We start from the raw sequence: 26,395 nt of genomic DNA, 5'->3' as shown, positions 1-26,395 counted from the left end.
GTCCAATGCATATTCATCGGAGGAGCGGGTACAGTCTGATCACGGAGAAGACACTGTTTCTGGACTACGATGCCACCATGAATGGAGTGGATAAAATGGATCAGAACATCTCCTACCACCCGGTATAGCAACTGAAGGACACGGGGAAGCGAGACGTAACGAAACCGTAGCATGATCCTGATATTAGACTTGATGACACACTGCAGTATATACTTGCTATTCCCCGGAAAAAAACGGCCTGCAAGAAAGTGGCGCACGCGAAGAGGCAATCTGTTGTGCAAATGCTGTTGCGTCTCCTTGCACGCAGGAGAGTGTTACAAAAAGAAAAACTGTCGTTGAAACATCCACATATTTGTAAATAGCACCACAGTTGCACACATTTGTAAATAGTTTGCCAAATTGTTGTCAAATTGTTACACTGTTGAATGTAAATAAACGTATTTTGCTATCAAAAAACACTTTTTCATTCTTGGTGGTAGTGTTTTATAGAAGTAAAGCACTATTTAGGTGTTTGTGGCATCATTCATGGACAAAAAGAAGTGTCAAATTCACTAGAATGCATGAAATAATATCGTTTCACTAAAAGCTTGATTTCTCCGTATTTTGGTCCAAAACAGGCGAAATTGGGTCAAACTAACCATTTTCTATTGTTGATTACTAAAGAACGGAATAAGGTAGAAACAAACTCTTTTTTTCTGATGAAAGATGAAAGTCCAATCTTTCATTTGGTAGTACGTGTGTTTCCATAGTCCAAACAGAACATTTTCTGTGGACCTTGAAAGATCAGTCAAAATGCTTAAATCGGCTGGCACTGACGGCATCCCTTTTCTGAAAACGTCTGGCAGTCAAAGAGTTAAAGTAACTTTAAATTAACTCAAAATTACGCACCCATTTTGACACAACCAGTTTGTATATTGAAAGTAGTACATAAATAGAGGTAATTTTTCTACGACAACTATGTGTAACCTGAATTGTTTGTAAAAAGTTTGTAACCTGTGGTTCCACCAGTAACAATTGCTCTAAGACTGCAAGGGAAGCTCAGCTTCCCCTAAATGCCCCTCCCCCTAAAAAAAATAAAGTGAGGAAATATGCGCTGCTGTGTGTACAATTTATGCGCTATAATATCTTCATCTTTTGTTCAGAATCAGCTACTTTTTGCAAATAACTGACACAACTTCATTCTAATTCATCCCTGCAGGGTCACGGCACTTTTATTTATTTATTCACACAGTCGGACGCTGCTTTGTACACTGGGTTGTTCCACTGCGCAAAATCAGACGGTCATTGGATAAACGCTGGGCTTTTTCACACCCATCGGACGCTTAGCCTCTCTGGGGGTTTATGGAACAGACATTCGGCTACTGCGTGATGATTGTATGATCTGTCTGAAGCGTAGGGAAAAAAAGGGGCTTCCCCTCATTTAAATGACGAGCAGCCGCCACTGTCCATCGTTTGAATTTGAATATCCTAAAAAGGCTTTGCCTTCTCCTTGAAGACATTATTTTTTACCTTTTAGCATATGTGTTAAATCATATACACATTGCTGCTGACACTGAACAAAGATTTTGGGGACTTTTGTATACAATTCATATATCTGTCAGATATATTTTGGCTGTACAAACATAAAACTACTATCATTGTATTCAAATGTTTATTTAAGAGCAACACTCAATTTTGTGGTGCTTTACTATGAATGTAACATTAAGGGAATGTGATTTTTTTTCTTCCTCCTCCCAAATTATGTTCTAGCTCTAAGTAAATTGAAGGTGCACCACATGTATCAGAACGGCCAGGTGGAGATTGTGCATTCCAACGTGGTGTTTGACATCTGCAGCCTGATGCTGTATGGGACCCAAGCTATTCCAATACGCCTGAAGATCCTCTTGGACCGCCTTCTCTCTGTTCTCAAGCAGGAAGAGGTTATCAAGATCCTGAATGCGCTTGACTGGACACTACAGGACTACATACGAGGATATGCACTGCAGGTAAACACGAGCGGGTGGCTTGGGGCGCATCACAAGTATGTGAACATGTTTTAACGCTTAAACCTCAATTTTTTTCTTCTCACAAGTAGTGCAAATAAAAAAAAGCAGCTGATTGGTTTACACGTCAATAGAGATTGTAAGTAAGGTCTGAACAGTGACAGTTCTACGAGAGGTTTGCTGAAGGGGTCTGGCTGTGGCAAGGGGCCTTTTTTTTGCCAGGGATTAAGAAAAAAAAAGACAAAGATTCAAAATCTTACGTGATTTATTTTAATTCATATACAACTATTTTACCATTGTAGCCAAAAGCAAAGCGCCAAACAGAAAACATAATGGAAAAACTGCGGTATTTGCGTTTGGTGATTTTTAGCAAACCGAGCAACCATTGATGACATTCTGCAAGGACACATTAAAAAATAGCATGTACAAACTCAATTCCAATGAAGTTGGGAGGTTGTGTTAAGCAAGTAAAAAAAAAAGAAAGAAAAACAAAGAAGCTAATCACATTGAACATATATTTAATTGAATACACTAAAACTAAACTGCATTGTTTTTAGCAAATAATCTATAACTTTGAATTTTATGACTGCAACACGTTCCAAAAAAGCTAGGACAGGTGGCAAAAAAAGCTGAGCATGTTGAAATGCTCATCAAACACTTGTTTGGAACATCTCACAGGTGAACAGGCTAATTGGGAACAGGTGAGTGTCATGATTGGGTATAAAACGAGCTTCTCTGAATTGCTCAGTCATTCACAAGCAAAGATGGGGAAAGGTTCACCTCTTTGTGTTTAAGAACAATGCTACTCAACGTACAATTGCAAGGAATTTAGGGATTTCATCATGTACGTTCCACAAGAACATCAAAAGGTTCAGAGAATCTGGAGAAATCACTGCATTTAAGTGGCATGGCCGAAAATCAACAGTGAATGCACGTGACCTTCGATCCCTCGGGCAGGTGATGAAATGATAGATGGAATGATGGATGGAAAATTTTAACTTGCTGTACACACTGTAAACATTTGAGATTAGTATTTATTTATGAATCTGGAACATGAGCCCTTTTTTTAATCATTTATGGTTGTGTTGAAAATAATAGCAGGTGCTTAAAAATGGAACAGAAAAAACTAAAAACTTTTTATTTCCATTTGACTGCAATAGAAATACTGCACATTATTTTCCAAATCAAAACAATATTTTAAAGGGGATGTATCTTCGTATTTTAAGCCATTCCACAGTTAACTGTTGGCATGTAATGATTAAATCTTACCTTTAAAAAAAAATAATAATATTTTAATAGGAAATATTAGGTATTTTGCTGCCTATTTTTCTAATGCGGAAGTAAAATGCCCGGTTCTGTATAACCCTGCCTCTCCCCATGTGGTTGCTGCGCCCCTCTCGTCCTAAGCTGGTGAGCACCACCCACAAACTTTGGAGAGCTGCGTTCGAGCACTCCTTTGAGTTACCAGCAGCCCTTGCAGTACAACCGCGTCTTTTTTAAACGTGCAAATTGGACCGATGTAAAATTCTTCAATAAACATTTGAAACAAAACGGCTCCTTGTCGCAAGAAATCGTAGTAGAGGAGAAGAGAAAAAAAAAATCCCTGAATGGGACGTGAACCAGGGACCTACTGCTTACAGGGTGAGCGCGCTACTACACCATTCATTCAGTTAGGTTCAACAGTGCAAAAAATGTACTTGTAGTTTACACAAGTGTCAGCCACCCTTTCTGGGAATTTAAGACGGTCAATTGTCATTGCACTTTGGCATTGCAAATGTGAAGGATAATTGATTGCTTTGAAATCATTTGGACAGAATGTTCCTTTTTTATTTTTTATACATGTGGAACATTTTCATATCACTGTAACCTATATTAGTTTCTCCACTTCAAAGCGGAAAGTATATTGACGTTTCTATTAGGAATGGGCGCAGACATCGTTTTCTATGGATTTGGGTCAGTTCAACCAAGCACAAATTCATGTGAAATTATCAATATGATTTTGATCGCTTCACACACTTTGAAACCGCTCCAGTGACAGTTGAAGATTGCAGCTTGATGAAGCCAAAAGAACCACATCATCTGCAAAAAACAGAGGTGTGATACTGAGGTCACCAAACTGGGCACCTCAATACCTTGGCTGTGCACAGACATTTTGTCCATAAAAATTATGAACAGAATCTGTGACAAATTGTAGCCTTTGAGTCGTCCAGCACTCAAGAAACAAATCCGACTTACTGTCAGCAATGCACACAAAAACTGTTGTACACGGGCCATATCCAGCCACAGTCCATATTAGGGTGTCAGGTACCCCTGACAAGAGACCCAGAGAGCAAGGTTGTATGCTTTCACCAAGTCAACAAAGCATCCTGAAGTGTTTCTCCATAATCTCGTTGAACTCCTGTTTTTTGCCTCAATGACCACCAAAATTGTGTTTGCTTGGAGCCAGATTAATAATTTTGATTCACTCGAGGAGGGAGTTCTTCACATTATCAATCTGGGACTTCACTCGGCAGATCTGTTCGGGAAAGGAGGGACTTGCTGTCCAATACTTTGAGATGATTAGACCATGCGACATTTTTGCACATTTGTTTTGACCAATTAAAGCAACGGATGAAAATCTCATCTACCGTCGCGTTTTAGGGAGGGGGGGGGTGTTGCACGAACATCTTTACCAGATAAAAATGAACGAAGTGCCTCTCGCTGTTCAAATTCAACAAGGAAAGGGTGAGTAATTCTGCGAGAACATAATTAATTGTAGCGACCATTCGTCTGTTATGTTTCTTTCCCCCCCTGCCATCGAGGCTTATTGGTTTCGTCCCGCCTAAACAACGCCTGATTGGTCCGAACTAAAAAAGGTCGGCTGCAAACGTATCAGCGGGTGGGGTACAAGATGTATTCTCCGGAGTTTGTGAACTCACAAATACCGCGAGAAATCAGCTTGCTGGCAAGGTTACCCCTCAGCAGTCTAAAGAGGACTCCTTCAGGTTCACCAACAAATTTGGGGAATTTGGGTGAAGTCATGCTCATCCTTATCGATTAGGGCTGGGCGATATGGCGAATTTTTTTTGTTTCAATTTATTTATTTTTGTCATTCTGGACGATTACGATTTTAATCAATTTTAATCAAAAGTAAAATAAATAAATGAATAAATAAAACATTTAAAGGTGGAGTCCAGAGTTTTGATCGTTTCTGTTTGTAAACAAACAATTCAAAACTCCTCCAATGGCTCATCCCATACTCGCTCAACGTTCACGTGTCCCGCCGCCCCCCGCTCTGCGATTGACAGGCAGAGGTAAACATTGACTTTCTGCCCAGAAACGTCTAACTGTTGGCAAAGAACAACAAAATGGCAAAATACAGGCTGGGTGGTGGTGGTTGAGGACAAAATCACCACCAGACATCAACAGAAGTCCAGAGTTGTAGATTGAGAAAGGAGTGCATGTGTATACTGTACATCTTGTGTTTATCTAGTGTTTATTTCTGAGTGAAAATGTTGGACTCCAGCTTTAAACAAGGTTTGATTTATTCAAAAAAAATAATTCAGACAATAACGTACACTGATTTTAAATCAGTTTAATGTAAATTTAACATACACAGCTTGTAAACAGGTATTGTAAACCACACATCCAATATTCTTAACTTGTGCAAAAATACAACTCAGTGAGTTGAACTCAAAATAACATTTGTACAGTATATGACAGAACCCCAAGAATAACAGCTTATAATAATCAGCACTAGTTTTGATTGTAATTAAACTCTTAAATTCCTTGCAAGAAAAACTAGCCTGTCGACTGACTATGGCGAAAGACAAGCTCTGGTGCATGTCACAAAATTTCCCCCAGTACTAAATACCCTTTCTGATGGGGCACTTGTCGCTGGTATTGACAGGTATTTTCATATATTTTTTACCGACTTACTGAGTCTAGGAAAATGTGCCTCATTTAATTTCCACCACTGAAGGGGGTCTGAATCCCCATCAATTTCAGGTGAACGTAAATATGCTGACAGTTCACTCAAGCTGCAGAAGGTTTTCTTCTGCTTTTCTTGGGGTTCAACAACGTCTTCAACATAACTCTGACTCGCTGATTTGTCCTCCTCAGCAGTAGAGCCAGCTAGAATGCCTTTGTATTGCATGGAGCAGTCAGCAACAACTCTTTCTTTAAGGCTTTCGAGCTCTCTTCAAGCAATATATGTTGTACGGAATCTGGGATCTGGCAGTGAGGCAATGTCAATCAAATCTTATGTAGCCGGATCACTGTATTTGCTGTTGAGATAGTCCAACACACCTGTTTTCATTGTTAACTCAGTGCCATCTTAAGCAGCCTTGAGCAGACTGTTATTAAAACAGGTCTAGGGTTGGTTTTATGCGAGAGATACTCACATGTTTCTCCAGATAATGCATCAGTGAAGTCATGCAAAGGCTTTATGGCCCTATTTACAGACTGCCTTCTCCTGCTCAAGAACATCTTTTGACGTGATCCCCATTGGGTAGGAGATTCAGAGATGAGCGGATGCTCGGGGAGACCAAGTTCTCCTTGCAATGCTGTCAAGTCCCTCCGCTTCTTCCAGCTGAAAGAGAAGGTGCCAACGACCTTTTTGCAGACTTGCACGCTCAACCCGATTATCCTTACAGGCATACCCTGTAAACAAATTATTAACACACTTTTTAGAATGTAAAAGTGAAATAAATCAACTATTTTAATAATAAATAAATGTATGTGTGCATGCGCTATTGCAGTAATTAAAGTGGAAGTCAACCTCAAACATTCCTTGACAATAATATGTTATATGTAACCTCACTAGTCTAAACATGACAATCTGATTAATATTACATTTGTAGAGTAAGAGTTATGAAGAAAAATCCAGCCATTTTTCCATCTCAGGGGCAACCATTAGATGATATCAATGTTGCTCAGATCTCAGGTAACAAAAAATCACAGCTCGGCTTCAGAAAACAGGTGAGCTGTGATTGGTCGTTGCCTTAGACCTGAGCGACATTGATGTCATCTTCATTCGAAAGCAAGTGGCAAAATGGCCGCCCCTGAGATGTATAAAAGTGGCTGGATTTTGCTGCTTAACTCATTCCATAAACACAATATTAACCAGAATACCATATTTAGACCACTGGGGCTGCATAAAACATATTATTGTCCCAAAAATTGGGGGGGGGGGGGGGGGGTTGACTTCCCCTTTAATGACTCAGTAATGGAATGGCCCAACTTTAAAACTGCAGAAAGCTAATACAAATGTAAATAAATCAATATATATAATTTGAATATATTATAATAGTAAGTAACATTATGTTTGATTCATGAATCACTTTTGTTTAACCTTCTGAACACATTACTATAAATATTTTTTTTTTTTTTTGCATAAATACCACGTTTTGCACACCAGATTTATTCTCACATTGCATCCAAGTTTATAGCGGTCTGGACTACACGCAATGTCAGATGCTCTCATTTAATTAAAACATCACATATTCAAGTTGGGCTGCATATTTATTTCAGTTAGCTCCTCCAATTGCAAACATCGAGCTGGAATCTTTGACAGGCTGCCAGTGAATGCTTTGTGATGAAATATTAATCATGGTTTCAGCATGAAGTTGCTCCACACTTTCAAAGACAGTCAAACCTACATGTGATCACCACTGGGCCAAGGGAGAGGTATTGATCAAGCTAGTCTTGCTTGTTCAGTAAAAAGCCCCTTCTGCTCATTCCTTCCTTCTTTGTGAGTGTCAAAATATGTGTGTGGTGTGTTTTTCTTGTATATACAAAGTATGTATGTGAGTATTCTAGTGTGATTTTAGGAAAAGATTGAAATGTGATTTTCTAACAAATGTTGCAATTTTGATTCAATTCAGGATTATTATTTTTTTCAAATAAAGCTTGGTGCAATATTTGCCACGTACAGTATAATTGCTGGCATACATGTATAAATATGCAAGAGTATGCATAATAGTGTATATAAAAAAATCCCTTTTTTTTTTAGACCAAAAATGTTTTAAATTTTGTACCAATGCACATGTTCTATGTAGAAAAATGCAAGATTATATACATATATTTACCCCCCCCCCCCATATTTCTTGTCTGTTAACAGTATAACTGAGGGCTTTGTGATATGGCCTGAAATTCATATCATGGTATAAAGTGAATTCATTAGCATAGGTGTCAAACTCCGGCCGCAGTCCTGCATGTTTTAGAGGTTTCCCTCCTCTAACACAGTTTAATCAAATAATCAGGTTGGTTATCAGGTTTCTGCAGAGCTGGCTGATGAATCAGGTGTGTTTGAGAAGGGAAACCTAGTCTAAAACATGCAGGACCGCGTCCCTTGAGGACTTGAGTTTAACATGCTTCACAGTAATCAAGATAATTGAATGGTAAATAATCCCTGTTAAAATAATCAAAAGTATCATATTTCTTGTTCTCTTTTATCATTCAAATTTAAAATGTTCATGTCTGCTTTTGTCTTTTATATAATTACAAATCAAAGTGTGGCTATTTTGAAGAATTGGGAATATAAAAAAAACATGTTATCAGTTATAGGCGGCACGGTGACTGCATGGTTAGCACGTCCGCCTCCCAGTCCAGAGGACGTGAGATCGAGTCCGGGCTTCGGCCTTCCTGGGTGGAGTTTGCATGTTCTCCCCGTGCTTGCGTGGGCTTTCTCCGGGTACTCCGGTTTCCTCCCACATTCCAAAGACATGCATGGCAGGTTAATTGAACACTCCAAATTGTCCATAGGTGTAATTGTGAGTGTGGATGATTGTTCTTCTCTGTGTGCCCTGTGATTGGCTGGCAACCAGTTCAGGGTGTACCCCGCCTACTGCCCGAAGCCAGCTGGAATAGGCTCCAGCGACCCCAGCGACCCCTGTGAAGACTAAGCGGTTAAGAAAATGGATGGATGGATTAACAGTTATTTCACCTTTTTGTGAAGTACATAACTCCACATATGTACATTTGTAGTTTTGATGCGTTTAGTGAGAATTTACAATGTAAATAGTCATGAAAATAAAGCAAAAGCATTAAATGAGGTGTGTGCAAACCTTTGGCCTGTACTGTATCTTATATTTTGAAGTTATCCATCAGAAGCAATCGTGACGACAGACTTGACCTATCCTTTAGTGCACAATAGCTCACAGACAGACTTTGAACTAAAGTGCAATACATAGAGTCCTCAAGTTTAGGCGGAGTTCCGTTCCTACGCTGGCGATGTAACCCAAATTAAGTCGGATTTTACCGTTAAAGTCAATATTTGCATTAAATACTTAAAGTAACAGATATTGAATGCTGACGGACAGCAGAGCGGTGCTAATTCAAACTTAAACACGGAAATGTGGCGCGCTTGATGGCGAGCCGACCTGCTCGATGGACGTCCGTTGCTGGAGGTAACACAACTTTAAAATGTTGTGATTACTGTGGCAAATTAACGAAAAAGAAGGTGCCACGGACGAGGCATGGGCGCCGTAACTTGGAAACAACGCAACTCGAGGACTCCCTGTATTCAATTTCCAGTGCTCATGTGCACTGGTGCATGGCTTACGTGCACACCCCTGTTCACAAATCCGGAGTCAATACAGAATTGATAAATCTACATGATTTGTATGAAGGGAAATAAACACAGCAGTATGATATTTCTTATGGTTTTTGGTTGTGCCAAAACTTGACTGGATATCTTCATTCTGTAGTTCTGTCTAGGGCAGGGTTTGCCATCAAGCCTGTAATATAAATATGAATGAGTATTGCAAAAGACAACACTAATGTTGAAATGTTCTCCATCTTTCTTCATTTCCCTCTTTCATTCTATTACATCGATTTATATACCCTTCCCACTTCCCTTCCTTGTACTACTTTTCTATCCCATTTTCCCTGTTTTGTCTGTAGGATGTAGCAGGCAAAGTACTGGATCGTTGGGCCATGATGACATTTGAGGAAGAGATTGCAACCCTGCAGCAGTTTCTGCGCTTTGGTGAGACCAAATCCATCGTGGAGCTCATGGCTCTACAAGACAAGGAGGGGCAAGCAGTATTAGTTCCCAGCACTCGCACCATCTCAGATATTCGTACTTTCATTGAGCGAAACACCCCATGCCCCACTGCCAACTTGTCTGCAACAAAATCGGAGAAGCAGAAAGGCAACAGCATGCACCACTTTGAGAACCTCACTAAAAGCATGTCCTTCATGCTGCCTTTCCAGCTGTTAAACCCTATTCCAGCTCCATTTCTTGGCTCCCCAGCTGGTTCATGCCAGCAGCTTCACCAACAACACCAGGAGTCAAGCCAAGGGTCAGTAGAGCACCATAATCAGAGGCAATGTGATCAAGAGCAGGACAATCCAGTAAATGAGAACCCCAACCATATTTTTTATTCAGCAGACAGCAGCCATATAGGTTCCAACTCTGTCACATTCATTGAAGTTCAAGACCAATCCGGAGACAAACCGTTGGAATGTCTGTCCCCAACAACAAAGACTGAGGTGGAAGATTTTTCAACTAGTGACTACTCTGATAGCCCACCCACACCCTCCATAATCTCTTATGCCATTCAAATGTCACCTCTTGGTAAAATGCACAATGGGAGCATTGGATTGGGCCTTTCAATAGGAAGTGGGGCAGGAGGATCTCTGAAGAAGGGCCGTGTATTTTGCAGTGCCTGTGAGAAGACGTTCTATGACAAAGGCACACTGAAAATCCATTATAATGCGGTGCACCTGAAGATTAAACACAAATGTACAATTGAAGGATGCAATATGGTATTCAGTTCACTGCGCAGTCGTAACCGCCACAGTGCCAATCCTAACCCACGACTTCACATGCCCATGAATCGCAACAACAGAGACAAAGACATACGGGACAATTCATCTGCTGAAGATTACTCTCCTGGAGAGAAAATATCTGAATATGTCACATCTATTCCAATCTGCTCTACAGAGAGTCACAAATCCGTTCCCAGCTACATGGTGAACCAAGTGGATTGCGGCCCAAAGATGCACGGCAGCTCTTTCCCCAGTGTCGGCCAGAGTGGCATTCTCTTTCCAAATTTAAAGACAGTACAGCCAGTCCTGCCTTTCTACCGCAGCCTTGTTACACCGGCAGAGCTTGCCAACACCCCTGGAACACTACCCTCACTCCCCCTAGTGTCATCCTCAGTGTCTGTAAAACCTACCACAGGTCCTAACATCTGCAATGCTGACCCCATACCAAAAAAGAAATCTCGAAAGTCAAGTATGCCAATAAAGATAGAAAAGGAGACGTTAGAGCCAGATGAGCAGATTGATAAAGGGAGTAACTTTGAAGAGGACATTCCTTTCCTGAACAGAAACAAAGAAGAATGTGGTGGTCACAGAGCAGATGGGGAAATTATTTTCATGGGAGCTGGGATTGACCATGAAGAGAAAGGCATGTATTTTGATGAGGATCGAGAGAGGAAAGATAGCAAGTCTTTATTGGACCAAACCATTAGGATGTTAAAGGAAGAACACGAGGATGACACCATACAGCAAGTAGAACCAATAACCACCATTAGCCCATCCTCTTCTTTAAGAAACAAGTCGATCAAGAGCCTTCATGACAACCAGTTGGCCAGTCAGGAACTCAGCTTTAATGAGGAAAGTGATGACAAAGAAGGTAAAAATACACTATTTGAAGATAATCACATTTTAAAGCTAAAGCACAGGCTGACTAATGGGAATGTACTTCAACTGTCAGACCACAAGAAGGAAGCATCTGAGGCCTGCGTAGACTTTCACGATAACACAAGTGCATCGGACCTTGACCCCACTGCTCAACAGTTTTGCCACTGTGAAATCTGTGGTAAGACTTTTAAGAACCCCGACAGTGTCAGGATGCACTACCAAAATGTGCACCTTAAGGAGATGCACATGTGCACAGTGAATGGCTGCAGTGCAACATTTCCCTCACGCAGAAGCCGAGACCGGTGAGATAAAGAGCAGCTTGCATCTCAACACATTTAAAATGTATTCCCTTTAAATTGCTTTTACACTATGTAGGTTATCCTATGTCCCTAAATTGTTGCTACAGTTTATCACTACACTCACAGTCACTCGCTATGATAGGAGATTGCATCCATGTAATGGGCAACAAAGTGAGGGGCAGTTTAGTTGAAGTGAAAGAAAAAGGAAAATGAATCATTTTTAGAGTTTGGAGTAGAAATTCTCTCGTTTGCACTTGGGAATTTTTTATGTACCTAGCTTGCACATGGTGCATATGGTGATTCTCCTGTCCATACTTCTGACAAACCACAATGTATAACCTGAAAATTTGTGTGCAACCACCAAAGAGACATGGCCCGGTGGAGTCCAATTACTGGATCATGGAGTTTTCATAAGAAGTGAATTTCATATAGATCCATTTGGAAAATAATGCATGTACCACTTCAAATGTGAAATGTACTTGTTTAGTTAGGCCATGTACACACGTAGCAGGGTATTTTTTTAAACGGATATTCCCCGTCTCTGGGTGTAGAAAAAAATTGTGTCCACACCACCACGTTTGTAGAAAAGAAAACATCCACATCAAACCGCATTAATGCGTTTTTAAGTAAGTTCATAACAATTCCAGACCTTAAGGTGGCAACAGTTCCCCAAATCCTATCCAATCAGAGTACGCGACACCACTTCCACAAATTAAGCCTACAATGAGATGCATGCTAAGCCTCTAGGTGCCAGTAGTTAGCCAAATACTGCTCATCTTTTTACGTCACTTCACCATACATCACACAAGCACGGACTGTCAGCCGCTGATCTGTATATATGCGGATCAGTGCTGTCAGCGCACACAAGACTATTTTTTTAATTAATTAAAAAAATACTTGTAAACAGTCAATGAGTTCATAATAAACGGAGCATAGAGGAAAACAAAGAGGATGAATACAAAATCTTAAAAAGCTGCACTTCTTTTTTGTTTTTTTACTTTTTTCCCCACTCACTCACCACACACACACATATAAAAACATGGTGTCTCCCTGGTGGGGAAGCAAATCCACGCCTTTTTTTTTTCTTCTACTTTTTTTTAACAACTTGGGGTGTGTAGAGGACAACATAAAACTTTGTTTACTGATGGACACACATGACTGCGGAGCCGGAGAAATACGCAATTCTTCACTTTGGCTGGAGTTTTTAGAAAACTTTGTTTGTAATGAAAAAAATCCCCGCAGGCACGTGGATGACAAGGCAAGCCGCAGAAAAATATCTCCGTTTGCAAAAAACCCGGCTATGTGTATACATGGCCTTAGTTAATTTAATTTAACCCTATAAAGCCTGAACCATTAAATATATGAGAGAAATTTTAGATTATTTTTTAAATATTAAGAGTATTTATTGGACCTTTTGAACAAACAAACAAAACAATAATGAAAATCAACTTCCACATGACTTTTGTGTCATATTCGATACATCCGGTCACAATGCTTTAAATTCATACAGTTATAACTGTCAAAAATGTAATAATAAACAGACATATCAAACATATTAGTATATCCCAAAATCAGAAAGAACATTTCCCACTATTAATAAGTATAGGTCTCTCTCCTTTCTCAATTGGGGCAATCTTGTAAGGTTGCTGGAAAAGCCATTAGCTGGGTGCTACTGCCCTCTAATGGATTATCGATGCAATGCAAGTGTCAGATCATCAAGTGAATGATCAAATACTGGCGGTCAAATAATAACACACCAGATGCAATCAATTAATAACCAATTATTAAAAATCTATAATTCATGGCGCCATTATGATAACTGTAGTTGTTTGTGATCGAAGCTTAACAACTCCAAGCCCCTATATGGTCAGCTTTGATTAAGATTCCATTTGTGGAATATGAATTTAGAAGACGGAAAAACATCCATCCATTTTAATCCTACTTGACTTGCCTTGTACAGCCACTAGCTGTCGACTGAAAATTCCTTCACATTGCGTAACGTAAGGGCTCAGGCAGATGTGGCAAATCCCGGACCAGAAAGTAAAAACCCTGCCAGAGTTTGGTTTTGGCGATGGGTGCTCGCCTCAACCGGCAAGTAAATGAGCGGTTGAATCAAAGCACCTGTGGCTGCGTGGGATTTGCTACCTCTGGGTAACGACAGTCACGGCTCACCTGTTTCTGGGTTTGGTCATGTGACGTTTGCAGGCTAGGCACTGTACTAAAGGTTTGTGTAAATTATGAATGGACTGTGAAATCCTGTTAAATTTAAAATGCTGGTATTTTTTTATGCAGGCATAGCGCAAATTTCAACCTTCACCACAAGCTGATGACCAAAGAGCATGAAAACAAAGCAAAACTCCTCTACACTCCCTCAACCCACTGTAAGGAGAGAGACTCTCTTGCCAGGGACTGCAGCCAGGATCTGTCAGACAGAAGTCTGTCTCTTCAAGACTCAACCTGCCAGAACTCTGTGATCTTCAGAGGACACAATCGCATGGGTTTGGTGTATCCGATGAGCAAAATTCATATACCTATAGAAAGCAATAAAACATCTCACAAAACAGGGATCCAGCGATTAAATGGGGGAAGTGGTGAAGATGGGATAGTACTGGACCTAAGCACCTCTTCCTGTGCTCCAACTCACTGCAGTAGCAGTGGTCGATCCTGCTGGGACTCAGATGGAGTTGAACATGAGGAAGGAGATGGGGCAGATTTGGATGTTGAAGCGGTCTACATGGAGGACAGTGATGAGAGCTGTGACAACGTCAGTACACCTTGGAGAGGGACCTTGTTGCACGGTGGAGGTGATATCTCGATTTGTGGCGGGGAAGCGCAGAATGGACTTCAAGGAGGGGAAAGTGAGCCGCCAATAACCTGCCACTTGTGCCAAAAGGTCTACAGCAACAAGGGGACATTCAGGGCCCACTACAAGACTGTCCATCTCAAATTGCTTCACAAATGTAAAGTTCCTGGGTGTGACACTACATTTTCTTCAGTACGCAGCAGAAACAGGCATAGCCAGAACCCAAACCTCCACAGAAACCTGGTTGTTACCACAGGCGTGTCTATGGACCAGGGATAGAGATTTTGGCAGATTTCATTCTGACCGGTCATCCTTATTTTGTTCATTTTTAGAGCAACTGAAAAGCTCATCAAATTAAGACTTTTATCTCATTCACTGCCAGCCGAGTTGAAATTGATTTTTGACGTCTATGGCCATCATTGTCAGTGAAAGTCAGTACACCTTATCAAAATGTTTGTAAGAAAGAAAACTGTTGAAAGTACAATCATCTCTGTATAAAAAAATTAACAATACATGTGCCAGTGTAAGTCTTGTGCAATGAAATCCTGCTGGACTCTGTGTCCAAATTTCAATACACATAGTATCAATTTCCGCATATTTTTTTCCTTTTCATCTGAGAAAATGGGACGCTATTAAAGGCGACCTGGTGGGCTTCTGTTCTGTATCCCCCATTCGTCGTCGTTTCTCTATGTCTCTTCAATGGTTTGTCTGTTCCATTTTGTTGCACCTAGTGGTACAATGACAATTAAGCTAGTCTGATTATGATTTTGCATATATATATATATATACATACAGTGCTGCTCAAAATTGCAATTTGGACTTTCCAATTGTTTCAACCTGATTTTGTTGTTCAATCTGAACCATTACAATTTATATGAAATAACAGGTGTAGGTTTAGCATTTCAATGCATTTTTTTTAATCAATTAAAAATAGTTTTTGGTGGTCAATTCATGTAGGTGCAAAAGTAAGTGAACCCTGAGCTGCATTGCTTAAAATAAGCAGTCAAATAGGATCAGGTAGGACAAATTGGTAGCTAAACTAACCATTGAAATGGACCAATGAAATGAGAGAGGTTTAGCAAAGAAATTGTGCTTCACTGTTTGAAACAGAGACAAAACCACGTCACTTTAGTCTTACCCAGGTGAACCCATGCTGAGAGGAAGAGAAATCTCAGGGAACCTCAAGAAGTGGGTAGTGCATATCTGTCTTGGGAAAGCTATGAAGTCATCTAAAAAAAAAAATTGCTTCATCATTCCACTGTGAAGCAGATCATCTGCAACTAGAGAACACTGAAAATTACTACAATCCAGCCTAGAAGTGGATGACCTTTTAAAATATCAGCAAAACCCACAAGACAAATGATCATTCAGGTGAAAGCCAACCTGTGCATCACATCGAGGGATTTGCAGACCTCTTTTGCTGCATCTGGGGCACATGTGGATGCTTCAACAATCAGAAGAAAAGTAAATTGACAAGGCTTTCACGGAAGGCAGGTAGAAGCTGCCCATCCCTGGACAACACTGAAGCTTTTTGGAAGTCCCTTCTGTGGACAGATGAATCCAAAATTGAACTGTTTGGTCACAACTAAAACAGTCATGTTTGGTGAAAAGTCAACACTGCTTATCAGCAAAGGAACCTTCACCCTAGAGTGAAGCATGGGGGTGAGAATGTTAAATTCTGGGCTGGCTTTTCATCCTCAGGACCTGGACAACTCCACAGGGAATCATGAATTCAGAGGAATATTGTGAAATCCTGGAACATAACCTGACGTCATCCTTTGTGAAGTTACTGCCTGCTAGAAGATGGATCATGCAACATGACAATAATCCAAAGCATTCCAGCAATACAGCCAAGGAATGGCTGAAGAACAACAAGATTCATGTTCTGGATGTGCCCAGTCAAAACCCTGACTTAAATTCTTTCAAAATACTGTGGCGGGACCTAAAGCGGGCAGTTTATGCTAGACGCCCATCCAACCTCTCTCAACTGGCTGCAGTTTGCAAGGAAGAGTGGCAAAAATCTCCCAGAATAGATGTGAAAGACTGATAAGTCACTAATGAAAGTGTTTGGATGAAGTTCTCATTGCAAAAGGAGGTGCAATGTCTGATTAAGTGAGAGGTTCACATACTTTTGCACCCATGAGTTTTTCTTAAATCAACAACTTTTGCTCAATAATGAATGACAATATTATCATTCTTTTTGTTCAAGTCCATTATTTTCAATGTCAGCATTGTATTTTGGGGTATGACTAAAGATTTAATAAGGTTATTTTAATATTTTATACACAAAATCTGACCATGCCTGCAGGGCTCACAAACTTTTGAGCAGCACTGTATATATAATTAGGGGTGCAACAATACACAAAATTCCTGGTTCAATTTGTTCTATGATAATTTTTCAAAACCATTTTTTAAATATATAAAAATAAAAAAATAATTATTTTATTGCAAAATTTTGTTACATTTTTATTTAAGTTTTGAGCTTTACATTGCACTCTGTGCTCTATATTGTGCATGTTAAAAGACACAAGACAATGTTACATAATTTCTTCTTTGCACAAAGTTCTGTTCAAGCAGGGCATACACACTCTTCATCCTCAGTTCACTCACTCACTGGACAATGTTTGGTCACACTCCAGGAGTGCTAACAGCTGATTTTGAACCTCTACAAATTGTGCGGCCTTGCCCACTGAGGTTCAGGAATGCAGACAAACAAGGTGAAAAAGGTGGAAAAGTTGAGAAAAGCCTATAGCCAAAATGCCAACCCACTTTTACTACAATTTGTCTGAATTTCTATATTTTTAACAGTATGTCAAGAACATTTCTGTATTATTGGCGTTTCAAGGTTCAGACTAGCCAACTGTTCTTTACAATGTTTTAATGAAGTTTTGTAATTGTATCCAATAGTTTATCAATCTAAAATATTTTACCATTCCCTCCAACATCGATCAATAGCAAGTGTAGATTACATCGAATGACATTACACCTATCAAGGCAGATTTACCAAATACTGTTAAATCAGCGACATTTAGGCAGCTAACACGTGTATACGTAATCGTGTTTGTGCTCTCATTTGAAACCAATTGACATCCCTACTTAGAAGATTGACGCTTATTTCACTATTGACACGGCAATGTGCTTGTATGCACGTGCATTGCATTGACACGACTTACTGGCCAATGATGCATACCGTCAAATGAACTCACCAGTGTTTACACGACGGACATATATATGATGGACCAACAATTGGCCACTCATGAATGAATCCACAGGGCAGCCATCTTACATTGTCACTGTAACTGACAACTGCAAGATGGCTGCCAGTGGCTTCACTTCTCACTACGGCGAGTAAGCGACATTGTGAGTCATCATATATAGGTCAATGCTCACAATGCTACTTGCTGTAGTATGATGTGAAGCCACCGTGGGCCATCTTACATTGCCACTTGCTGAGCGCATCTAACTTAAATACATTAATTTATCTTCAGCGTTTTCATATTATTTTGTTTCTCCGCGTTGAAAATGTACAAATAATTTTGGAGAAGCGCTGCACGCACATTTAGTCGGTAAGAATGCAATTATAACATTTATCCAAGTGTTACTCAAAGAGTATCTGTATCATGTTAGAACCATCAGCTATAAAATGGAAGCAAAGGCCATCAGGAAAGAAATTGTCTGCGAAATGTAAACCTAATCTCTGTAAATCACATTAATGAAAATGCAAACAGGGAACGTCGTTCTTTGAGAGGCTCTTATTGCTCCATACAAGGATCCTGCCGTAAATCACACATAAGAGTAGCAACGTAAGATGGCTGCCGTCTGGCCTCAGCTGTGAAAGGCACATTGTGAGTCCGTCACATATACGTCAGGTGCGCACATGCTACCCTGAGACTGTGTCATATGGACACGCATGCACAAATTACATAAACTTAAGTCATTATACAAGATCATTATACAAATGCATGCAAATTAGTCAGTGGTTTAAAAATCCAAATTAAAAAAAGATTGATTGATGTCTCTTAAAGAATATATCACATTTTACGACGGCGTATTAAGGCCACGAAAATATATATTTTTTAGAGGGTGAGGGCAATATTCTGAGTAAAAAACTCACACATTTGCCCCTTTATAAAGCAAGTGGCAAATTTGCAAGTTTATGAAGTGGCAGATTTGTGAGAGAAAAACTCAGAAACTTACGAGAAATACATGTAGCACACTACTCAGATATTTGTGCCAATACTTTTCAAATAAGAAGATAGTACCGGTAATTGCTTTAGCAGAGCCAAGGCAAGGCAAGTTTATTTGTATAGCACATTTCATACACAAGGCAACTCAATGTGCTTTACACAAGGAAAAACAACACCTATAAGCATAGACAAACACAGCAGTTAACAGAACAAAAAAGAGAAAACAAACAAAAGTAGATTACAAAATTTACTAAAAGAACATACATTAACCATGTTGAAACATTAGACAACAAACTTTAAAAACATTTAGCGTAAGGAAGTTTTAAATAATAATAATAATAATAATAATAGAAGAGATTAACCATATGATTTTAAGCATTCATTCTTTGAACCATTGGGTACTGCCAGCGACAAAGGCGCCTCGCTTTGCGTAGGTCCACACCCTGAGGATCAAGCATTACAAATTAATTTGTTAAAATGTATATTTACTTGTACATCTTTGTTTTCAGAATTATTATTTACGCATTCATACATTTTCGTATTTTTTGTACAAGTAGCTAAGTTGATGTGTCAAATCTGCTGCTCGCCGTTATTCGCTTGCATTTACCAAAAGTATGCTAGCTTTTGATTGGTTAGTGTTTAGTCAGCTGATAGGGGATCAGGAAGTGTTATCGCTTATGACGAATAAAGTTTAAATTAAGAACGTATCCATACTGCCTTTTCATTTTATAATCAGTGTCCCATTAACCACCAACAAATCCTCACATTAGACTATAGCTACGGTACGTGTATTTGTCGCAAGTTTTTAATTTTTTTTCTCGCAAATTTGCCACTTTTTACTTTATAAAGTGGCAAATTTGTGAGTTTTTTCTCAGAATATTAGCCCCCCTATAATATAATATATTTATACGTGGCCCAAATACGCCGTCGTAACATTTTGACCTTTTTTTTGTACAGGATTTGTAGTTTTGCGTCATTTAGGGCTTAATAATGATCCATTAGAAAAGCAGCATTCCCAGAAAGCTTTGCTGCAATTATAATTAACACTTGTGACTGTGTTAATTGACCATGTGTTATTTTGTACAGGCAGTGTGTAATATAGTTAGTTTTGCAGGGTTGTTGTTTCTCGCTTTGTATTAAGTTATTGCTACTTATACTTCAATTATTGTGACTTCTGCTGACACCCTAAGTAGCAATGCAGTCAGTACTATATATACGTGTACTTGTAGTGAAGAGGACAGGCACAACTACCAAAGCCAGCTTTCGTTTCACATTTTCAGTGTGTTCTTTGCACACCCAATCCACTCCATTGTATTGAACGATTCGATACATGCACATGAATTGTTGCACCCCTAATATGTATACAGTACATATATTTCTTGGTGTTTTTGTGTTCAATTAGTCAGATCTTTACTACAAAGGTGCACATAATATAATAACCAAAAACAATTGTGAAGAAACTTGTACGTGTCATGTGGTTAATTTTGACAATAATTGTCACCGCCCCCAAACAAAATCAAAGATTTGTATTTGTTAGCTGACCAGTAACTTATCTTGTTTTTTGATATGTGTACGAGTAGTTCTTTTTCTATACAGTTCTGTTATACACTACAAATGTCAACCAAAAATAATTAAAAAAAATATTGGTTTATGGGATTATCACATGAGACCTGATTTAACAGAGGAATTTACCATAATTTCCAGACTATAAAGTGCACCTGAATAAAAACCACAATAGCTAAATTTAGCCATAAAGCCAAATATGCATTTGGCTGCTTGGCTTTATTAGCCGTGGTCTGTCATTGGTCAGATGTGATGAGAGGATTGGTAAATCTATTAGCGGCATTAAGCTCTTAAGTAATAATCGATAAATTATTTGAGTCACATTTAAAGCCACATTGTTGAAAGAGTGGGGAAAAAAGTAGCGTTTTATAGTCATGAAGTGACGTTATTCCTTGTGTTGACCTGGCTGTTCTTCAATTGGCCTGGCTGACTGGACAAAAAAATTTGCAGCTACTTCATGTGTGTTGGCTTGCAATACATGTACTGTGAATGAGTCAAACACTGAAAGCTAAAATATGAATCAAGATGATGCTAATGTGTTTACAAATAAACATACAGACATGCAAAGCCATTCATAAATCGTTTATTATACTGTGAATACATAAATGGTTTCGCTAACTAAAACATGCTGGTAAAAATGGTAGTTAGAGTAATTTAATGGTTTACAATTTGTATATTTTATTTTTTTAATGAATAAGAAAATGGTTGTGTTGATAAAGTATATTGTACTTTCTCTAAGTTTTTTCTTCTTCTTCTGCTTCCAAGCATTGGGTGATCTGCATTGTTACTTGTATTCTCTGTCTATTCTTTTTTTCTCTTCTTCTTTTTTACAGGTAGTTGTAATGAAAATAATAAATATTTTTTACATAATTTTAGTGTATCCATCCCAAATAAATAAAAAGCCATATACTCGAATGGCTATTCCAATTTTCCATCCATTAAAACATTTTAAGACCCTGTAAAGGCATTTTCATTATGTTTTTCTAAAAGTAAACACATTAAATATGTTTGAAGATAAATGCAATAATATGCAAAGACAGAAAACAATATATACAGCACTGCATAAAAACTTTGGTGTGGTTGTCAAATGAGAACGGTGCTCAAAAATGGTGTTCACTTTTAGTTGTTTGGTGCACCCGACCCCCACCCCAAACCTTATAACAGGCCAGTTAAGAAACAATGATGGAATCCCAGCGATCCCAGCTGAGATGTTGCAGCGGTCAATGAGGACCTCTCAACAGCAGATTTCAAGAATGCATTTGTACAAGGATGCCATCTACAGGACGTAGCCTAGTAATTAAAAAAAAAAGTAAAAGAAAGAGAGAGAGAAAATTCCATTATTGTTTCTTAAATGGCATGTTTTAAGGTTTCAATTACTATGAAATAAATATAATATAAAATATTTTTCTTATATCACTGGTGGTTTTATTGGAATGTTTAAAAAGGTTTCTGGTGTGTGCGCATGTGTGTGTGTTTAGAACGTTTTTACACAGGAGGCACAACAAATGCAATTTTGTTGACAATTCCAAGCATATGTCACAAGTCAAAATAGCAGTCTTACTCGGCAAAATATCACTTTCCGTTCATTGAAGAGCATTCAACTTTGGATCGGTGTAATTTCATTTTTGAGGATTATTTTGATTTCAAAAAGTGATGAAATGTTGTTTAACTACTATAACAATCTGCCTGTTTTTTAATGCTAGTCACAGGCAAAAGCAATACAATACGCCATTTGTAGGAAACATTTGCATTGCGTCACATTGTGGAAATATCTGAAATGCCCGGATGTTCAGAATTATCAATAGATGCTATTCACTGATGTCACGGGATGACATAATCATTGACATGTCCAGCTCAGTGGGATTGTGGTAGAGTGCCCGCGCTGAGATTGGGAGGTTGTGGGTTCAATCCCTGGCCAAGTCATACCAAAGACTATAAATATGGGACCCATTTGCCTCCCTGCTTGACGCTCAGCATTACGGGTTGCAATTGTGGGGTTTGGACACCAAATGATCCCTGAGAGCAAGCCTCTGCTGCTGCTCCCCACTCCCTCAGTGGATGGGTCAAATGCGGAGAACGAATTTCACCCCACTTAAATTGGCGTGGCAATCATTGTTCCTTTAACCTGTGGTGTAGTTTTATAGCGCCTCAGCTGTGCTCTTATTGTGTTTACACGGAATGTTATTTTGTTATTGATAATGTCATCCTCAGCTTCCTCGAACATTACTTGTGTAAAGAAGACGTATGCGGAAGGTGTCGATCAACAGTATACCTTGAAACGTTGTTTGATTAATGGAGTCGATAGAATGACAAACATTACTGTCCGGACTCGATGGCAATGACATCTACCTATGCTCTGAGGTAGGATAGCTCAATCCCAAAACACAGATGTTCTTGCATCTTCTATACTTTTGACTTTGATTGGTTGCTATGTGCATTTACAAATCATTTATGAATCACCCTGCCTTCACGTGCCATGGGAAAGAAACTTGTAATTAAGACTGAGTTCTGTTGATGTGCTTTTGTTGTTGGAGAAAAAAAATACACATGGCAGCTGACGTAGTCTAAATACTGTAAATAAATAATTACTGGTATGTGCATCATGTCAAGTGTGTGAAAATGTGATTTGTGCCCAGCTGAAGACAATCATATAACTACTGGGAAATGTAACACCACTCCAGTCAAAAAAGAAAAGAAAAGGGAAATTTACAGTGGAGTGTGAGCACATCGGTCACAGATTGAGGATGTAGAGGAGGAGAGAAGGCGTGGACCGGAACATCAGAGAAAAGGAAAAGAAGTACAGGTAGCAACCAGTTCAGGGTGTACACCGCCTACTGCCCTTTTTTTAAGAAACTAAAATATAAAACATATGTTCAATTATTTCACTACTCTACATTCACACCGGATGCAAAATGAAGTGTGGCTTCGCTTGCCTCGTACGAGTGTGTTGCGCGCGTTGTTTTGAAGGGAAGAAGAACCTCCTCTTTCCGTAATTAACACGGGACATAGCATCCTCAGTTGCTTTATTTTTGCTGTCCCACAAGTCCTAGTCCGGGACAGTTATGCGCACACGTGTAATCCAAAATTCCATGCGTTTGTTGAGCATCGGCGGCGGCCTGTGCTTTCAGTGCTTTGGTCGGCATAATGCCTCCCAAACTGGAGGTTCCGGTTGGATCAGGTTGGGTGGGCACCGCCACTGCATTATTGTATTCTAAATGTATTTATTAATTATTATAAGGGATTACAATATATTGTAATATATGATATATTATAAATAATATAATGTTTAAAAATGGAAATGTGTGTCTAGATAGATCACTATAGTGTGACCAGTTCAGTGGTCTAGTGGTAGAGTAGAGTGTCTACCCTGAGCTCGGCCCCTGCTGCTGCTCATTGCTCCCTCAGGGGATGGGTCAAATGCGGAGAACGAATTTCGCCCAACTTAGGTGTGTGTGATAATCAGTGGTACTTCTTTTCGGGAATCCCGTGACCCGCGGGAGTTCCAAAAAAATGTCAGCCTCAAACATAGATTAACCAATATCTTGGTCAGAATGACCAATTTGTATCGGTTGGCCCAATCACCAATATATATTGGTTGAAAACACCTAACATTCTAGAGTGGTTGTTCTAACCAAAGGATCTGTCAGATACATAACTACCAGCTAGATTGGTCAAATGTAACTTTTTTTTTTTTTGCTTAATTTGACTAATGTGTTTTTAGGGTGAAGCTAAAACATAAGTCAGGTTTTCCATCCACTTGTTTCGAATTCTTTAAGTAAATTTACTGAAAATGCGCAAAACAGTCATGCGATTTATGCCCGTTTCCATCCGTTCTTCTTTTGCGAATATTGAGAGGGGACTTCGCTGCTGTAAGTGGCGCTATACACCATAGAGATGTGATCCACCAGTAATTTAAAAGAAGAAGACCAGGAAGCGACTGCACCGTGCAATGACGTCGTATGAGTTTGCTTTTGTAATTCCTGATAAACCGTAGCGTTTCTTTGCTGTTTTCCATCTAAAATAGCATTAATATTTGCTTCTTTAATTAATTCCAAAAATATTTCAGTTTTGTCGCCCCCCCCAAACATACCTTACTTTATCCTCCGACATTGCTTTGGGATGACGAACGTACGTGTGACGTAATGCATAAAACGTGCGACGTGTATCCGGTCTTGCCAGCGGTTATTCGTAAAATCTTTTTCCATCGCCAAAATTCGCATTTTCCTTTTTTCGATACGCTTCAAAATCCACCCCATCTAAGCGTAAAAACTTTTATTGCGAATTTTGGGCTCTTTTTCAATTTCTAGCTTTTCTATTTAGTAGTCAGTTTTCCATCCAAATGTTTCGAAATGTTTATGTGAATTTTGTAAAAATGCGCAAATCGGACTTGCTACTTATGCCCGTTTCCTTCTGCTCTTCTTTTGCGAATATGCGGTCTTGTAGTCGCTTATTCGCAAAACCTGTTTACATCACCAAAATGCGTATTTTCCTTTTTTCGATACGCTTCAAAAAACACCCCCTCCAAGCTTAAAGACTTTCTTGCAAATTTTGGGCCTTTTTTTAGAATTTCTGGTGTTTCCATTCAGTTTCTTTTTCGCAATTCTTGAAAATTTTTATAAAAATAGGTGGACCCACTCATAGTCAACGTAACACGCTAAGCCTAACTTCAAAATAAAGTTGACCAAATACAATACATTGACACTAAAGCAAATAGCCTTAGTACACTTACTTTTAAGTTTGCCCACGTCGTAGCGTGATTGCTAGCTTGACTTCCCTTTTAGACGTTACTTTTTCGTAGTTGACGTAGTTGCGAACAACATCAACACAATCGCTAATTTAGGACGCTAAGAAACCGCTAATTAATTACGCCATCATTGTACAATATGGCAGAAGTCTCCAACGTAAGTGGCTAGTGTAAGTTGCTTGCTGTTATTGTCTTTTTCTCTCTCCTCCAAACTGACCTTTATTCAAGCCCGCACAAGTTTTATAATGACACTGAGGCAGAAGGCTTGAAAGGGGTTTGAAAATGTTGGCTGTGGGGAAAAACGGAGCAAAGCAAGCGGCTGTCGGCTGGTAAGTAAGTTTGACAGCTGGTATGGTTTACTACTTTACTTTAATTCTTTTTCAATATTCTGCACCAAGGCTACTTTGTAATTCACTCTCCATGTTTAAAGGAAGGGAATGCGCCTTAAATTGCACGTCGAGTTGCACTTTCTTTTCTTCCTTTCTTCCTTCTTTCCTTCCTTCCTTCGTGGCATCTCAAGCGTTCAACACACGGGAAGCGATGTCACTTACTCTCAATTCATTTCCTTGGAAGCAGGGCAACAAGGCGACAATCACCTGCTCTCCTCCCAAGGGGCAACAGGTGACATTCGTGCATGTGAAATTTCGCACTCGTTTACGTCGACGTGCACACAGAGGACTGCGATAGGATACTAGAAAGTTGAAAACAGTTCAACTTTTGTTGCTGTCGCCGGGAGCTATACAACCAATCAACGGAAGTTTCATTGATGAGACAATGAACGCAGGGCATGCAGTGCGCTGTCCAGCAACTTGGAGAAGCTCAAACCTGCTAAACATAAAATAAACATGTTTCAGTGTTTAACTCATTTGCTCCCAAAAATGTATAAACACGTTCGATTTTAAATAATTGCATGGTCCCAAAAACGTTTATATGTGGGTTTTTTAATGCTAGAGCATACAGAAGGCTTTGATGCAGACTCTGACCTCAAGTGGTTGCTTAGAGCAATGGTAGTTATTACAAAAAACGGCCAGCAAGTGGCAGCAAAGTTTAAGAGATCAGCCAGGGCCAAGTTGCAACAAGCTTTTTTTGCCAGTGTTTTCAACAGGTTTGTGAATAATGATGAACTATATTCTAATGATAATTGCTGCAAAACAGAAAAAGATAAAAACATACTTTTTTGTCTG

General features: G+C 39.3%; 1 protein-coding gene across 4 annotated transcripts in view; it reads left to right on the top strand.

Moving 5' to 3' along the window:
• Positions 1-21,034, top strand: part of bnc1 (basonuclin zinc finger protein 1) — a 32,921-nt gene extending 11,887 nt beyond the window's left edge. Inside the window, exons 3-6 of one of the 4 annotated variants that reach the window (XM_086071954.1) lie at positions 1,750-1,985; positions 9,867-11,607; positions 11,689-11,917; positions 14,207-21,034. In XM_086071954.1, the coding sequence (XP_085928080.1) occupies positions 1,750-1,985; positions 9,867-11,607; positions 11,689-11,917; positions 14,207-14,996 (2,996 nt within the window). In that variant the 3' untranslated portion in view covers positions 14,997-21,034. Of the gene's footprint in view, positions 1-1,749; positions 1,986-6,424; positions 6,565-9,866; positions 11,918-14,206 lie in introns of those variants that run through there. The other 3 variants (XM_086071956.1, XM_086071955.1, XM_086071953.1) reach the window with 3 other exon arrangements.
• The last annotated feature ends 5,361 nt before the right edge of the window (positions 21,035-26,395 follow it).

This window comes from Leptonotus elevatus, chromosome 3 (genome assembly GCF_054856555.1).
Source record: "Leptonotus elevatus isolate MCC_2025b chromosome 3, RoL_Lele_1.0, whole genome shotgun sequence".
Taxonomy (NCBI): domain Eukaryota; kingdom Metazoa; phylum Chordata; class Actinopteri; order Syngnathiformes; family Syngnathidae; genus Leptonotus; species Leptonotus elevatus.
The sequence above is the reverse complement of the archived record's forward strand: the minus strand, read 5'-3'. Positions and strand labels throughout refer to the sequence as shown.